Here is a 17,442-nt window from a genome sequence, read left to right as displayed (position 1 = left end):
ACCCTTACAATTAAAACACTGTGGTATTAGCGCATGGATGGATAGACCAAAGGAACAGGATAGAAAATCGAGAAACAGACCCAAGTGCACATAGAAATTTAGTAGATGATAAAGGTTGGATCTCAAACCATTGGAGAAAAGAAAGGCGTTTCAATAAGTGGTACTGGGGTAAATGGATAACTCTATGGAAAAAGACAAAATTAAATCCATTCCTCACACCGTATATCAAGATAAATTTTAAAGGGATCAGAGATCTAAATTTTAAAAAATGAAAGTGTAAAAGTACTAGAAGAAAGCACAATGCGTTCCTTTATAACTTGGAAGTAGTCAAAATTTTTCTATGACTCAAAATAAAGAAGCGTAAAAGAAAAGATTGATATGTTTGACTACATAATAATTTAAAATTTTTGCATGGTGAAAAACGCAATGAGTAAAGTAAAATGATAAAATTCACAGAAAACATGAGCCCTTAAACAAATGAACAGATGGTTGACCTTGTTTATAATACTATAAATGTGAGATAAAACTACATTGAGATATCATTTGTCACCTAACAGATTAACAGCGTATTCTGGTGCAAGGTTGTTGGGGAAACTGGCACTCTCATTTTGCTGGTGGGAATGAAAAATAGTACAAATCATATGGAGGAGGGTCTGGCAATTTCCAGCAAATTCATATATGCCGTTTTACCTAACAATCTCACTTCTAACAAAAATTATGTATGCTCTTTGACCCAGCAATCTCATGTCTAGGATTCTATCACAAAGATACACTGGGAAAATGCAAAATAATGTATGCACAAGGCTGTTTGTGGTAGACTTTTTGTAATAGAAGAATGCTTGAAACCCAAATATCCATCAGTAGTGGGCTGATTGAATAAACTTAAGATATATTTATAAAGTAGAGCAATATTCAACTCAAAAGGAATGGAGGAGATCTCTCCATATTGTTATGGTGTGATTTCCATGATAAAGTGTTAAGTAAAAAAAAGGAAAGTGAAAGACGGTGTATATGATATGCTAACTTTTGTGTAAGAAAGAAGGGAAATGCAAATACGCACATATGTATGTATTTGCATATATTTTCAAAAAGAAATGATGGGAAGATGAATAAAAATACCATAAAAATGATTACTTCTAAGGGAAGAGAGAAAACATGGTGGTGAGCACAGAGATGGCAGTTAAACCTCTGTTAAGTTACCTCATTATAAAGTTTTGGCTTTGGAACTATGCAAATGTCTTATAGAATTTTTAAAAAATAAACAAAAAGGCAGTTCCTCCCCTCATGCCCAAATTATGGTCTCTAAATACAATGTGGTAATAATAGGAATTAAGGCTCTTTTGAGAAACGGTTGATTCTGGATGTGGTCAGGAAATGTACAACGATGAGCCTGGAACACCTTTTCATACCATAAATTAAGGGGGCTTCCACTGGCCTCAGGAGGAACTGCAGTGGATTGAAACACTTCAAAAATGTTTAAAATCCATGCATTCATAGTGATATTACGCATGCACACACAATGTTTATTTACCTTCAGAGAGAACTGGCTAAATCTGAAAACGGAAGCATTTTAGTTGCTTTTTCTGTATAACTGCAACTCAGGGCGACCAAAGAATTAATGAGGGATGTTTCTCTATATAGTCATCTGTGTATATAGTATATAGTAGAGTATAGATGTTTCTGGGTATAATAGCTAATAAATGAAGAATGATAAATTAGAAATCTCCATTTTGCAAAGCCTCTAATGAAATAATGAATTTTGTAGGTTGCTAGATTTAGCAGATAAATCGCATGGGACATACTTACAAAATTATACTAAAATTGTATGGGACATACTTATACTAAAAACTAATTGTTGTTCATCTAAAATTCAAATGTAACTGAATGTCCTGTATTTTATCTGGCAGCCCTGGATCTAGGTATTGACCAACAATGGATATTAACATCATTGAGTAGATGCAGAAGAATCATTTAGTAAAACTAAATATCCATTTATGATTAAAAATCTGAAAATAGAAGGAAACTTCTTTAATGTAATAATGTGTACTTACAAAAATATTATGTAAGCATCATACTTAATAGCAAAATGTTGAAAGCTTTTGTTTTGTGATCAGGGGAAAGACTAGGATGACCCCATCACGTCTTTTGTTCAATGATGTATTAGAGAGGCTAAAGAAGATGAGAAAGGAAGGAATTAAACTCATTATTCATCAACAATATGATTGTATGTAGAGAATCTATAAGAACCTACAAATAAATGTTTAGAATAATAAGTGGTGACTTCTGGTTCCAGAAAAGATGGCAGAGACTCATTTCTCCATACTCCTCTCTGCTCAGTACAATGAAAAACTCTGGAAATAATACAACAGACATTCATAAGAGGACTCCAAAAGATAGAAAGAAGAAGGCAATCTAGCTAGGGGCTTTAGGACTTGAGAAACAACACAGTGAACCAGCATCTCTCAACTCCTCACCCAATGACAGGAGGTGGCCCAGGCCCAGTGGATCCCTAACCCCATCCCGCAGCAGAAGGCACCCAGGTAGGTGCTTTTCTGCCCAATGGGTGGCACCAGCAGAGATCAAGCAGGAGCCCCCGTGGCACTGGGCAGTCCAGGAAAGTGCTCTCCACCCTTTCATGCCGGTGTCTCCTACCCCTAACATGGCAGCACCATGTGGGCCCAAGAAAATGCCTTCAGCTTCCATTGGTGGTACCAACAGGAATTGCGTGCAAACCCAGCCAGCCTTGGGCATATTAAGCAGACCGGACTAACACTTCAAGGGCTCTGAAAACTAAATTGTTATTGGAAGAACAGCACACAAAAGTAGGCCAGGACCTGCATGCTAAACGTAAACAGGGTGACTGTCTGCTAAAATGGAGGAGTTAAATAGGATCCAGAGTCTCCTATCATAACATCCAAGATGTCCAGGATGTAACAAAATAATTACACATCATACCACAAGCCAGAAAAATCAAACCTTGAATGAGAAAAGACAATGAACGGGTGCCAATACTGAGATGAATTAGATGTTGGAATTACCCGACAAACATCTAAGCTAACTATCATAAAAGTGTTTCTTCAAGCAATTACAAATCCCCTTGAAACAAATGAAAAAATAAAAATCTCACCAAAGAAATAGAAAATATAAAAAAGAACCAAATGGAAGTGATAAAACTGAAAACTACAGTAGCTAAAATAAAAAACTCACTGGAAGGACTCAAGAAAGAATAAATATGACAGAGGAAAGTATAAGTGACTCTGAAGATAGAACAATAGAAATTACTCAATCAAAAAAAAATCAGAGAGGGTCTGGCCCCATGGTTGAGTGGTTAAGTTCATGCGCCCCACTTTGGCAGCCCAGGGCTTTGCCAGTTCAGATCCTGGGCACGGACCTAGCACCACTCATGAAGCCATGCTGATGTGGCATCCCACATAGCAGAATCAGAAGGACCTACAACTAGAATATACAACCATGTGCTGGGGGGCTTTGGAGAGAAAAAGAAAAAAAAAAGATTGGCAACAGATGTTAGCTCAGGTGCCAATCCTTAAAAAAAATCAGAGAGAAAATTGGGGAAAAAAAACAAACGAAGCCTCCGAGAACCTGCAGGACAATTATAAAATATCTAACATTTGTGTCACAGGAGTAACAGAAAGAGAGAAGAAAGAGATTGGGGCTGGAAAAGTATTTTTGAAGAAATAATGACTCAACCTTCCCAAATTTGGCAAAAGACATAAACCTAAAGATTCAAGAAGCTAAAGAGAACAAATCCAAAGAAATACACACCAAAATACAGCATAATTAACTTACGAAAACTAAGGCAAGAAAAAAATCTTGAAAACAACTAGAGAGAAATGATGCATTACCTGTGGGGAAATATTGATCAAATGACATTGGATTTCTCATCTAACACCATGGAGAAGAAAACAGGTCACAATATTTTTCAAGTGCCAAAAGGAAAGAGTTGTCAACTGTGAATCCTATATCCAGTAAAACCATCCCTCAGGAACAAAGGGGAAATAAAAAGCTTTTAGATGAAGGAAAACTAGAGACTTTGTCATCAGCAGAACTACCCTTACAGGGTGGTTAAAAAGAAGTTCTCCAAACTCCAGATGATAACAGAGGAAGCCCCAGAACTTCAGAAAGGAAGGAAATAGCAAAATGGGTAAAAACAGGGGTGAATATAATAGGCTACCCTTCTCATGAGTTTTTAAAATCATATTTGGTTGAAGAAAAAAATACAGCATCATCTGATGTGGTGCTCACTGTTGATAGAGGAAAAGAGTTAAAACAATTATATTTTTTAAAGCAAGGAAGGTAAAAAGACTTACATGAAGTAAAGTTTCAGCGCTTCACTCAAAGTGGTAAAATATCAATGCTAGACTCAAGTGATCAGTTACACATTCATGTTGTAATACCTAGAGCGAATGGCAAGAAAATTATCCAAAGTAATATACTCAAAAAGAATATACATCAAAGTGGAATTCTAAAACATGATCGTGAAACCCACAGGAATGTCAGGAAAAAGATAGAGGAATGAGAAACAGAGGGAACAAATGGAAAATAAATAATAAAATGTCACACTTAAGCCCAAATCTATCAATAATTACTTTAGATGTAAAGAATCTGTCTAAATACACAAGAAAAGACAGAGCTTGGTAGAGTGAATTTAAAAACCATGACTCAACTATACGCTATCTCCAAAAACAGCTCGCTTCAAATATAAGGACGTAAGTAGGATAAAAGTAAAAGGACGTGAAAAGATATACCATGCAGATATTTATTTTAAAAAGCCAGGAGTTACTATGTTATCTAGTAGATATAAAAGTAGACTTCAGAGCAAAGAAAATTGCTAAGAACAAAGAGGGACTTTACATCGTGATAAAAGGATTATTCCACCAAGAAGAAATTGTAATCCTAAATGTATACTCCCCAAACAATAGAGATTCAAAATACATAAGGCAAAAACTGATAGAGCTGAAAGGTGAAACAGACAAATCCACAATTATAGTTAGGGACTTCAAGACCTCACTCTCACCAATTCATAGAATTACTGGAGAGAAAATAAGCAAAGGTACAGAAGAACTGAATAACACCATCAATCCACAGGATCTAATTGACGTTTATAGAACCATACATCCAAGAACAGCGGTATGCACATTCTTTCAAAGCACTCACGGAACATTTACCAAGATAGACTCTATAAATCAAACCACAACAAAATTAAAATAATTGAAATTATGTAGAGTATGTTCTCTGACCATGATGGAATAAGCTAGAAATCAACAACAGAAAGACAACAGGAAAAATCTCCAATCACATGGATTTTAAACAGTTCACATCTAAGTAATCCATGGGTCAAAGAGGAAGTCTCAAGAAAGTTTTTAAAATACATAGAATTAAATGAAAATGAAACTATAACATACCAAAATATGTGGGAGACAGCTAAACAGTACTGAAAGGAAAATTTATAGCACTAAATGCTTACACGGGAAAAAAGGAAAAGTCTCAAACCAATAATCTAAGCTCCTACTCAAGAAACAAGTAAAAGAAGACCAAAATAAATACAAAGCAATCAGAGGAAAGGGGAAAGAATAAAGAGCAAAGACTAATAAAATTGAAAGAAGGAACATAATAGAGAAAAATCAATGAAACGAAAAGCTAGTTATTTGAAAAGATCAATAAAATTAATAAACATCTAGCAAAACTGACAAAGATAAAAAGAGAGAAAACACAAATTACCAATATCAAGAATGAAAGATGGGACATCACTACAGACCCTATATCCATGAAAATGATAATAATAAGGGATAATATGAACAACTCTATGCTCACAAATTTCACAGCTTAGATGAAATAGACCAATTCCTCAAAAACCACAAACTATAAAAACTCAGCCAATATGAAATAGATAATCTGAATAGTCATGAAAGAAATTGAACTTGTAATTAAAAAGCTCTAGAGAAAGAAATCTCCAGACCCAGGCAGTCCCACCAGAGAATTCTACCAAACATTTATAGAAGAATTAGCACCAATTTTATGCAGTCTCTTTCAGAAAATAGAAGAGGGAACACTCTCCAACTCCTTCTTTGAGGCCAGCATTACTTTGACGCTAAAGCCAGACAAAGACATTACGAAAAGAAGAAAGAGGAGGAGGAAGAGCGGGACAAAGAAGAGGAAGAGAGAGAAAGAAAATTAGACAGTATCTCTCATGAACTGTGATTCAAAAATCCTCAAAAATATTAGCAAAACAAATCCAGCAATGTGTAAAAAGAATTATATACCATAACCAAGTAGGCTTTATTCCAGGTCTGCAAGGCTGGTTCCATATTCAAAAATAAATCAGTGTAATCCACCATGTTAACAAGCTAAAGAAGAAAAATTATGTGAGTGTATCAATCGACATAGGAAAATCATTTGGCAATAATCAATACCCAGTTGTGATAAAAACTCTCAGCAAACGAAGAATGGAAGGGAACTGCCCCAACCCGATGAAACAGCATCTTCAAAAAACTACAGCTAGCATCACACCTAATGATGAAAGACTGAATGTTTTCCCCTTGATTAGGAACAAGGCAAGTATGTTCAGTCTCACCATTCTTATTCAACATAGTACTAGAAATTCTAGCCAGCTAAATAAAGCAAAACAAAGATATTTTTAAAATACCGATTGCAAAGGAATAAAATCGTCCCTATTTTCAGATGACATGATTGTCTGCACAGAAAATCCCAAAGAATCTCCAGGATAACTCTTAGAACTAATAAGTGAATTCAGCAAGGTTGCAGGATAGAAGACTAGCACAGAAAAATCAGATGCATTTCTATACACTAACAATGAAAATGTAGAATCCGAAATTTAAGACACAAGGTGATTTACAGTAGCTCCAAAGAATAATAAAATATTTAGATATAAATCTAACTGAACATGTTCAGGATCTGTATGCTGAAAAAATTTTTTTTTCTTTACTTAGAAGAACAGAAATGTGTTGTCTGGAGGCCAGACGGGCAAGACCAGGCAGTCAGAAGAGTTGGCACCTTCTCAGGTCTGTGAGCAAGTATATGTTCCACGCCTCTCTCCTAGCTTCTGGCGGTTTACTGGCAATTTTTAGCGTTCCTTGGCTTATAGATGATTCATCGCCCTAATTTCTCCCTTCATCTTCACATGGTGCTCTCTCTGTTTGCATGTTTACCTCTGTGTCCAAATTTCCCCTTTTGATAAGGACGCCAGTCATATTGCATTAGGGGCACACCTTACTCCGGTATGACCTCATCTATCTACTTACATCCACAGCAACCTTTTTTTTCAAAATAAGGTTACATTCTAAGGAATTGGCGGTTAGGATTTCAACATATGAATTTTGGGGGGACACAATTCAACTCATAACAATGATCTCATTTTTTCTTGTTAGAAAAGCTATGCATGTGCACATATGCATATGTGTGTATAACTGGGTGTGTGCGTCTATGAACAGATAAAGGACTGAATGGTACACATCAAATTGCTAACTGGGGTTACCCTCTGGGAAATGGTGGGGAGTGAGGAAGGTAGGTGGGCAATCCTTATACTTTGGATCTCCACAATTTTGCATTGATTGAAAAATGCTCAACAAGCACGTATAACTATTGCAAATCTAAGAAAGCAATTTAAAAGCTTTTAGGGCACCTTATAGGTGTCCATCAAGGTAGATCCTGGGCTGCCTTGGAAGGCAGTGGGAACTACAACAATTAAGTGGTTCAAAATTCTTGGAATACTTTTCCAATATCAACGTGCAAAACCGTAATGTTTGATATGTCCCCCCTCAAAAGGGCTTGTGAGTCAGTAACAGTGTGGAAATAGCACTGCAATTGGAGCCCAGAGAGTTGGATGGAGTTCCCTTTCCCACACTAGCTGGATAGGTGGTCTTAGGTTCTTAATCACCCTGGCATTTGTATTATTATCTTTAAATATTTCTGTAAATTTCAGATATGCAGTCCCCTGGTCCGTGTTTACTCAGATCTGGCTCATACATGTATGTTGTGCATCAGAGCAAAATTTGACTGAGCCTAAAAATAGCCAGCCATCACTTTGCCTAGGGAATGGTCAACGGAGAGACCATTGATCAGAGCTATGTACTCAAAGTATAGTATATTGAAGTCACACTGGGCAGCCAATTCTTCCACTCTGCCTCTGCAAAGCGTCTATGCCCCGACTCCACTATCGCTGTGAGAAGGACAACTTCCACCACAGTCCCATACAACAGTCAGAGCTGAAACCCGCAAACCTCTGTCCCTCCTTCAGAGCTTCTCTTCATTCCTCCATTCAATCAGGAAATAATTATTAAGTACCTGCTATGAGCCAGGACTATACCAGGCCCTGAGGATTCATTGATCAGCAAAATAAAAAAGGTCCCTATGCGGTTCAAGGAGGTAAAAAAAAAAAAAAAATAGTAATTATAAGACAATGTGAGATGTGTTTTGGTAAAGGAATTACAGGGTGCAGGGGGGAGCCCAGCTCTCTGAGTTCCGGGCCCTTAACTCAGACTTGAAGGTTTTCTAAAGGCTTCTCTTCACAGAATTGAATTGACTCAGCTTTGAAATAATGAGTTTGATAATTTTGCCCACCGCTCACTGGCTTTGCAAGAAATCTGTCTTTCAGTTGCATCAATGGCTGCTGGGGAGGGGCACGTCTCGGGCAGGGAGTCACCAACCCTCTGTGGTTCAGCTACTCAAAGAAGAGAAACAATGGCATCTCTGACTGGGAGGCCTTCTTTCCACTTCCTGGATGGTGCCATGTTTTTCTTCTAGAAAGAAGAGTCTACTCTGTGGAGTCCAGGTCTGAAAGGGTTTCAGTATCTGATCACAAGTCCAGAGAATAATGAGGAATACTTATTTATTCCTCATCAGAGTCACCGTCTATCATAGCCCACTTCTCACTTTCGCTAACCATTACATCAGACACAAAATGTCGCTTTGAAAGTCTTCAAAGTGCACGTTTATTAGTTTCTTGAGGCACAGCACATGCCAAGGTGACAGGGCTCATGTCCCTTTTCTGTTTTCTCTGAGTCTCCTCAGAATTCTTGTTTCCTTTCTCCATAATGTTTCTGAAAAATGTTTAAATACTGATGAAATAAATCCAAGAAGATCTAAATAAGTTTAAAAAAAAAATACAATGTTCATGGATTAAAAGACTCAACACAGGGGGGCCGGCCCGGTGGCGCAGCGGTTAAGTTCGCACGTTCCGCTTCTCGGCGGCCCGGGGTTCGCTGGTTCGGATCCCGGGTGCGGACATGGCACTGCTTGGCAGCCATGCTGTGGTAGGCGTCCCACGTATAAACTAGAGGAAGATGGGCACGGATGTTAGCTCAGAGCCAGGCTTCCTCAGCAAAAAGAGGAGGACTGGCAGTAGTTAGCTGAGGGCTAATCTTCCTCCAAAAAAAAAACAAAAACAAAACAAAACAAAACAAAAAGACTCAACACAGGAAAAAAAAAAAAGAAGCCAGTTATAAAAACAAAACAGAAAAACAGATTGATCATATGGACTACCTTAGAATTAAAAAGCTTTTTCATCAAGAAAGTGAAAAGATGGGGCCGGCCTGGTGGTGCAGTGGTTAAGTTCGCGTGTTCCGCTTTGGCAGCCTGGGGTTTGCCGGTTTGGATCCCGGGTGTGGACCTACGCACCACTCATCAAGCCATGCTGTGGCAGGTGTCCCACACAGAAAATAGAGGAAGATGGGCACAGATGTTAGCTCAGGGCTAATCTTCCTCAACAAAAAAGAAAGAAAGTGAAAAGATAGGTCAGTGTGGGAAAAAAATTTGCAAAACATCTAATCAACAAATGAGTTGTATCCAGAATATATAAAGAATTCATACAGACTAATAAGAAAAAGACAACCCAATAGAAAAATGGGCAAGAGACTTGAATAAATACATTACTAAACTCTCAAATCCCAAAGAAGAGATCCAAATGGCCAATAAATATATTAAAAAGTGCTCAACTTTACTGATAATCAAGGAAATGCAAATTAGAACCACAGCTCAATACCACTCCACCTCTAGAATGGCTAAAATTACAAAGTCTTGACAAGACCAAGTATTGGTGAAACATCTAGAATTCACACAGAAACACTGATCGGGGGGCTGAAATTGAAGCGTGTTTGACAGCATCTACTAAAGCTGAGCCCAGTGACCCAGCAATTCTGCCACTGGGAATTCCAAAGCATGTCCCGACAGAAATTGTGCACCTGTGCACCAAAAGATAGTACCCATTAGCCCAAAGAGGAAACAATCCGCACGTTCATCGACGTGTAGAGTGGGTAAGGAGGTAGTGACTTTTGTCTAAGTGAGTACCATATGGCAATGAAAATGAACTCAGTTATGTGCACATGGGTAACATCAGGTGAAACAAGCCAGTCACAAAACAATACAGACATTATGTAAAATTCAAAAAACAAGCTAGATAATCTGTGGTGTTGGAAGCCAAAAGAGTGGCTCCCTATGGGACGTAAGGCGTGGATAGTGATCAGGAAGGAGCATGAAGAGGGCTTCTGGGATGCTGGAAATGTTCTCTTTCTTGATCCAGGTGAAGGTTATAAGGATGTGTCCCTTTTGAGATAATTCAATGAGCTATTATCCATTTATGATTTGTTACTTATTAATATGTGTGTTTTATTTCAATAAGATTTTTAAAAATATTTCTGTGAGTCACCTGAGAATGGGTGCCTAGAAGGGGGCAGTAGGAATGGCAAATAGGTATAAATGAGAATAAATAGGTAGATAGGTGGATGGCAGATAGATAGGCATCTAGATAGGTGGGCGAAATGTGGCCCGTGTTAGCAACAGCTCTAGATTTTGTCCTGTCTAATATGGACACAAGTTATAGGTCATTATTAACTTTAAATTGATTACAATTAAATTAAATTAAAAGTTCAGTTCCTCCCTTCCATTAGTCACATTTCAAGAGCTTGATAGCCACCTGTAGCTATCGCCCACCACATTGGACAGCGCAAAATATAAGAAATGTTCATCATCACGGAAAGTTCTACTAGACAGCATCGGTGGCCCTGGACAAGATCTCCTGGAGAAAAGAAGGAGCGAGAGAAAGAAGCAGAGGAAGAGAATCTGAGAACCATCAATGCTAAAGGGGTTCTTGTAGGAAACAGACCAAAGTAACACAAGAGCCAGAAGAAAGGGACGTCACGGCAGGCCAGGCGTTAGAAATGTCCAAGGTGAAAGTGTTCACGACAAATGTTACAGAGAAAGAGCTAGAACCAAGTGACCAATGAGAGGTCACTGGAGAATTTAGCAAAACAGTTTCAATGCACATGGAAGTCAGATTGGAGTGGGTGGAAGAGGGATTGGGGGGGAAGACAGAGGCCAAACGTACATGCAGCAAGACTCAGTGCCAAGCGGCTAAAACAAAAAAGGGGATTTCTGTTAAGCAAGAGAGCAAATAGCCAGTTCCAAAGAAGAGAAATAAAAGAGATTAGTATCTGCTTGGGTTTTCAGTAAATGACTCATGAAGAAAGTGCTGTCTGGGTGCCAGATGTGGAGTTAGCGGGTGGAACGTGGAGAAGGGTGCTCCCAGGGAGGGAACCGTGCGGACAATGGAAGGCGGAAGGCCCAGACATGGAGGATTAGGGCTGGAGGTAATCCTGCCAGGAGTAGGGACTTGCATCCCCAAGGACAGAGAAGCTGAATGTCCTTGAGCCGGGGAGGAACAAGATCAAAATGGAACCTCAGGGAGGTTAGTGGCAGCCTATGCAAGATGGAGGAGTTCACTAAACGGGTGTAGAGACCGCCCCGGCCAGAGCATGAAGGAATGAAGTTAGGAATGGCCAGCAAGAGTGAATTTAGCTGCAGAGAGTAAATTCTCCCCAGCTGTGCCCTGGGTCTGTAAAGCCCAGCCAGAACAGAGGGTCCCAGAGGTCTCACGTGGTACCACCAGGGCAGATCTGCTCCCTGCAGAGCCTGCTGGCAGGGAGAGGCCAGAAGGCTCAGACACACAAACATCCTTATGAGGCGAGGCTGCCAGTGGTGGGGTGGGTGTGGTCTCACTGACCGGAAAGAAGTGTCCCCACAGGTTATCTCGGGATCACCAGTGGGATTTCTGAGAATAGGTATGACCCGGAGTAAGGCACAGGGTGCGTCATACCACATGTACACACACACCCACAACACACACCCACAGCCTGGGCCTTGAAAGGAATGGAAAGAAGGTCTCAGGGGTGTCAAAACCAGAGTATTAAATTGTGAGATTTCCCACCCCATTTCTGCGGAGTCTGGCTGCAGAAAGCAACGACAGATTTTTGAGGGCGGAAGGCTTCTCTCTGGAGTCAACTAGGGGAGACCCCAAGGCTTAAAGGAGGTTGGGGAGCAGTATCACCCCTAAGGGTTATCCTAATTCTCTGCCCCCTCACCCCTCGTTTCTCTGAGTGTCTCAGACTACAACAGGGGTATCCGACACAGAAGCTTTTGGCATCTTGGTTTGCAATAGCTGTTTCCTCCTCAAGAATCCCAACAGCCCCTCCTCCCAGTCCTTTCCTTCAGGGACCCGGATGCCCCCTCCCCACCCCCAGGCTCCTCAGGGACCCATACACCCCTCGCCTCAAAGCTCCCACTCTCTGTGGGTCCCCCTACCCCTGCCTGTTTGTTGATAACTCTGGCTTTTATCCAGGCTCGTGTTTACTCACTTCATTTTCCTGGTTGACTTCGTGTTCCAGTCAACTCTGAGCCTTTATCTCTCCCTCTGAGAACCTGCCCTGGGCGGCGGGTGTCAGAGCCCCCACCCACCCTGGCTGCCCAAAGCTCCAGGCCTTGGTGATAAGAGAGGAGGAGTCGTGGGAGCAGCAGCTGCTGGGGTGTTGTCCGAGATGACACCCAGGCTTTGCAGCTGCTGTTTCCAGAGAAGACTCCCCAGCAAATAATGAGCCCCAAGATTGAAAGGAGGGGAGCAGGGCGTGGGTGGGGCCAGCGCCTCGGGAGGAACAAACTCCATCTCAGAGAGCTCACGCCACCTCTCCGCTGTCTCTTCCTCTGCTCCCCGTGTGTGACCGGGACCTCCCTCTCCCATCCCACGCAGGTTATGGGGGGATGGTGGGCACAGAGTCACCCAAAACCTGTTCAGCCAGTCCCTTCTCAGGCCAAAAAACACCTCTCAGAAAACAAACAAATCTCCAGGAACTGGAAACCGGTGTCTGATTGGAACCAGGAAGCAGGGGCCCACATCCTTCCTGACACACAGCTCGGGTCCCCCGTTCCCTCCCTCTCCCGACCTGGGACCACACCAGAAGAGCCTGCCTCCACTACTGTCCTGGAGGGTGCACAGAGCACCCTCTGGAAGATAACTAGGCCCAGTGAGGCTGGTTTTGATGTTCCCATTTTGCAGAGGAAGTACCATGAGGACCTGTTGAACTGGGGGTGGAGGTCTTGTGTCCCACTCTGCAGGCCTGGGTCAGGCGCTCAGATTCCTGCCCACCGCAGACACCTGCCCTGCCCCCCAGTGGTGGCTGGCAATAGGATACGGGTGGCTGGGGACCAGGGATCAGTTTGTGGGGACTGAGGAGCAGCCAGGACCCGGATGTGGATCCCTTGCTATTATTCCTGGCAGGAGCCAAAGAAAGGAATCTGGCCATTAAACCAGAAACCAGTAAACAAGACCGAATGCCACCTTCCGCCCCCGTTCCCCGCCCCTCGGGGACCCAGGCCCTCAGCACCCTGCTCCCCAGCTGTTTCCCTCAGGGCCACCACCCTTCTAAGACCGAAGTCTCCAGCAGGCAACCACGGCACAGCCGCCAGCTGTTCTCACATCCCTCCCGGGACCCAGGCATCCAGGCTCGCCCTCTGCCCTTCCCAGAGCCTCAGGATCCCCATTCCACCTGGCCTGGAATTAGCAGCCTCCTCCAGGAAGTTGGCATCATCTGCCTGGCAGGTGGCCTAGGGTGTGGCCTGAGAAGCCAAAAAACCCCACTATATAGCCCAGCCCAGGAGCTAGACCCGCAGCTCCAGGGACCTGCAGGTGAGAGAGGCTGGGGTCCCCTTTGGAAGTGGGACATCAGGTCCGCTACCCTCCCCACCCCACCCCCAGGCCCACTGGACATCCAGCTTCCGTATACAGACACACACTGGCCCTTGGATCCAGCCCACCTCAGCCTTCCTGATGCCTAGGTGGCCCTTGTCCTCAGACTGGACCCTTCCGTCCTCTCCGGGACGGTCTCCAGCAGGAGGGGCAAGCAAGCCTCCTATGACCCCTCTCTTTCTCCTCTGCAGACATGGGTTCCCTGTGGAGCTGGTGGACTCTCTGGGCCGGAGCAACCCTCCTGTGGGGTAAGTCAGACCGAGATCCCATCTATGTCCTTGTTCCAGTCTGGGGAACTCCACCTGCCTGGGCCAGCACCCTCCATTTGGTGCCCCCTCCAGAGACCCATCTCCCAGTGTCAGCAGTCTAGCTGAGATGGGCGAGGGGCCCCTTAGGTTCTGCAGAGAAATGGAATTCCCCCGTTCTCCTTCTGTGCTGGAGGGAAACAGGTGAAAACCTTAGTCGCCAAATTCAAGTGTGCAAGAATTCCCACTTTCTTGATTTTCTGCAGCTTAGCTAAAGTTTTGACTCTGAGACTCATTCTGCTGAGGTGATGGAAAAAATGTCACTAAAGTCATTCTTGGAGGGCTTGGTGCCCAATTCTCCAGGACTAGGGTCTTAGGTAAGACTAAAGTACTGGTGGAAGGATGGAATATCAATCACCAGTCACCCTCTATTTAGGCGACTTTTGAAACATTCATTGTCCTGATCCCTTGGCCCCGTGGGACACTGGGATAATCTTCAAGGCTCCCCTTATTCAGCAGACAAGCTTTTACTGACCCCCACTCTCTCTCCAAGACCCCTTAAATCGATCTCCCTCTCACTCTCTGTCTCATAAGCCCTAGGAATCTCTTTCTAGTTGGGGGTCTTGAAAAGCCCCCAGTCTTCTCTATTTCTAGAGGACATTTTGTCCACACTCCCATCATCCGTTTCTTTCCTTTACCTACTCTTCACACACCCCGCCCCCCCAAGTCCTACTAACAGAAATCAAGAACTAACAGCTGAATCCAGCCAGTGTGGGCCCCACGGTGCTTCAAACAATTTAGGTTTCGAGATTTCACAGGGAAATTCAGAGAGCCAGTTTCTCTTGAAACATGGTAAGATCTGGCATTAAAAAAAAAACAGAGCCCACAAACCATCATAATAACAACAGGCTAAAGCTGGTAGCAAGACCCCACTTCCGATGGCGTGTGAATGCGCCAGCTTACACAGTCACCACTCGGATAATTTCGCACATTTATATTACTCACCTGGCCCCTGTCAGCATTTGAGTTTGAGACCCTCATCCAAAGCGTTCAGGCTTTCGGAAAACAAAAGCCAGACAGGTTTGTAGGTGAACGCTGCACTGACAAGGAGAAAGGAGAGAGAAGAGAGAGGAAAAAGCCCAAGTTGACATTTCACCTTGTTACCCAGGTACAGGGCAAGGGGTTGGTTCTCTGATGGCAAGGATTGGATAAGTGGACCCACAACTGCGTTTTCTCGTCCCAGGGGTGACGCAGGAGGCCTCAGTGGGCTCCAAGAACACCGAGGGGGAGGAATTCCTCACGGCCTTCCTGCAAAACTACCAGCCGGGGTACAGCGAGGCCTCCCTCCACCTCCTCCTCTCCAGTCTGTCGAACAGCCCCGCCTCAGTCTCCATCCTCAGCCAGGTAGACAGCACCTCACAGGATGTCACAGTGAGGCCCGGGCAGTCAGTCATGGTCAACATTAGTGCCAAGGCTGAGATGGTTGGCAGCAATACCTTCCAGCGTGCGGTGGTGGTCCACTCTGACCGCAGCATCTCTGTGCAGGCCTTAAACGCTAAACCCAGAACCGCGGAGGTGACGAGGGTGCAGCCTGCCCGCGCTCTGGGCACCGAGTACTTTGTGCTCACACCGCCTGGCACCTCAGCCCAGAATGTCAAAGAATTTGCTGTGGTGGCTGGGGCAGCGGGTGCCTCGGTCAGCGTGCAGCTGAAGGGGTCAGTGACATTTCAGGGCAAGTTTTACCCAGCGGGCAGTGTCCTGAGTGTGGCTCTGAAGGCTTACCAGGTGGCCCAGGTACAGAGCACCGCTAATCTCTCAGGGTCAAAGGTCACAGCCAGCAGCCCCGTGGCTGTCTTCTGTGGCCACAGCTGTGCCCAGAAACACACGAACTGCAACCACGTGGTGGAGCAGCTGCTCCCCACATCTGCCTGGGGCACCCACTATGTGGTGCCCACTCTGGCCTCCCAGGCCCGCTTCGATCTGGCCTATGTCGTGGCCAGCCAGACCACGAAGCTGACCTACAACCACGGGGGCACCACCAGCTCCCGTGGGCTCCAGGCGGGTGACTTCGCAGAGTTTGAGATCCGGCCATCCCACCCACTCTACGTGTCGGCAGATGTGGGCATCCAGGTCCTGCTGTTCGGCACAGGTGCCATAAAGAACGGAGTGACCTACGACCCTTACCTGGTCCTGATCCCAGACGTGGCAGCCTACTGCCCCGCCTATGTGGTCAAGAGCATGCCAGGCTCTGAGGGTGTGGCCCTGGTGGTGGCACAGACGAAGGCTGCTGGCGAGCTGAGCGTGGATGGGAGCAGGCGGGGGTCCGAGCTCGTCTGGGCAGCTGTCCCGGGCACTGAGTTCTCGTATGCCGAAGTGGACCTCGGCACTGCTGACGTGATCCACAGGGCCGAGGCCACGACCGACTTCGGGCTGCTCTCCTTCGGGCTGGCCCTGGCTCTGGGCTATGGAACAACAGCTTCCTGCAGCCCGAGTGAGTGATGGGGAATGACCCCCGGCCCTGTCCGCCTAGTGACCCCTTTACCAGCTCTCTCGCTTTTTCCCCTTCCCCACCCAGCTTCTCCTCTGTGGCTTCCTGCCTCCACTGGGCCATCCCTCGCTCACCTCCATCCTCCCTGCCATCCTTCTTTTCCTCGGGGCTTCCCAGCCCCTCCCTACTCACGCCCCCAGGACCCATACTCTAAATACTTAGCAACCGGTGTGATCCAGGGTCCCAACCAGTCCGAAGAGAGGCCAGCCAGAGCACTGTGGCGGGCTCCGAGAAGCCCCCACGGTGTGTGGCATCAGCCTTTCGTCTGTTGCTTTGCGGGGTGGGTGGGGAAGGGATAGTAGGGGAGATCAAGGTGCCGAGAGCAGGGATCTTTGAGGGGGTGGGGATCAGGTCAGCTTCTTACCAACTAGTTTGGAAATATTTTGATATTTTGGCAACTGGTAGACAACTATACCAGTTGCTTACTGCCGCTCTCCCGACACCTCATGTAGAAATGTTTACGCCCAAACTCAGGAGGTGTCACAGTCTAATAATAACGATGGCTGCCATGTTGCAATAGACCAGGGAGCAGTCTAGGTGCCTCGTGTGTGTTAACAGAGTTCATCTCTAGGACCTGGTCCTATGTATCACCCTGGGGC

At 44.4% G+C, this 17,442-nt stretch overlaps 1 protein-coding gene across 2 annotated transcripts in view; it reads left to right on the top strand.

Annotated features, from left to right (window-relative positions):
• The first annotated feature begins 14,146 nt into the window (after positions 1–14,146).
• The window catches only part of FCGBP (Fc gamma binding protein), a 40,117-nt gene continuing 36,821 nt past the window's right edge, over positions 14,147–17,442 (top strand). Inside the window, exons 1-2 of one of the 2 annotated variants that reach the window (XM_070498552.1) lie at positions 14,150–14,298; positions 15,539–16,786. In XM_070498552.1, the coding sequence (XP_070354653.1) occupies positions 14,244–14,298; positions 15,539–16,786 (1,303 nt within the window). In that variant the 5' untranslated portion in view covers positions 14,150–14,243. Of the gene's footprint in view, positions 14,299–15,538; positions 16,787–17,442 lie in introns of both variants that reach the window. The other variant, XM_070498553.1, reaches the window with a different exon arrangement.

This window comes from Equus asinus, chromosome 26, assembly GCF_041296235.1.
Source record: "Equus asinus isolate D_3611 breed Donkey chromosome 26, EquAss-T2T_v2, whole genome shotgun sequence".
Lineage (NCBI taxonomy): Eukaryota > Metazoa > Chordata > Mammalia > Perissodactyla > Equidae > Equus > Equus asinus.
This window is presented reverse-complemented; position numbering and strand designations above follow the sequence as displayed.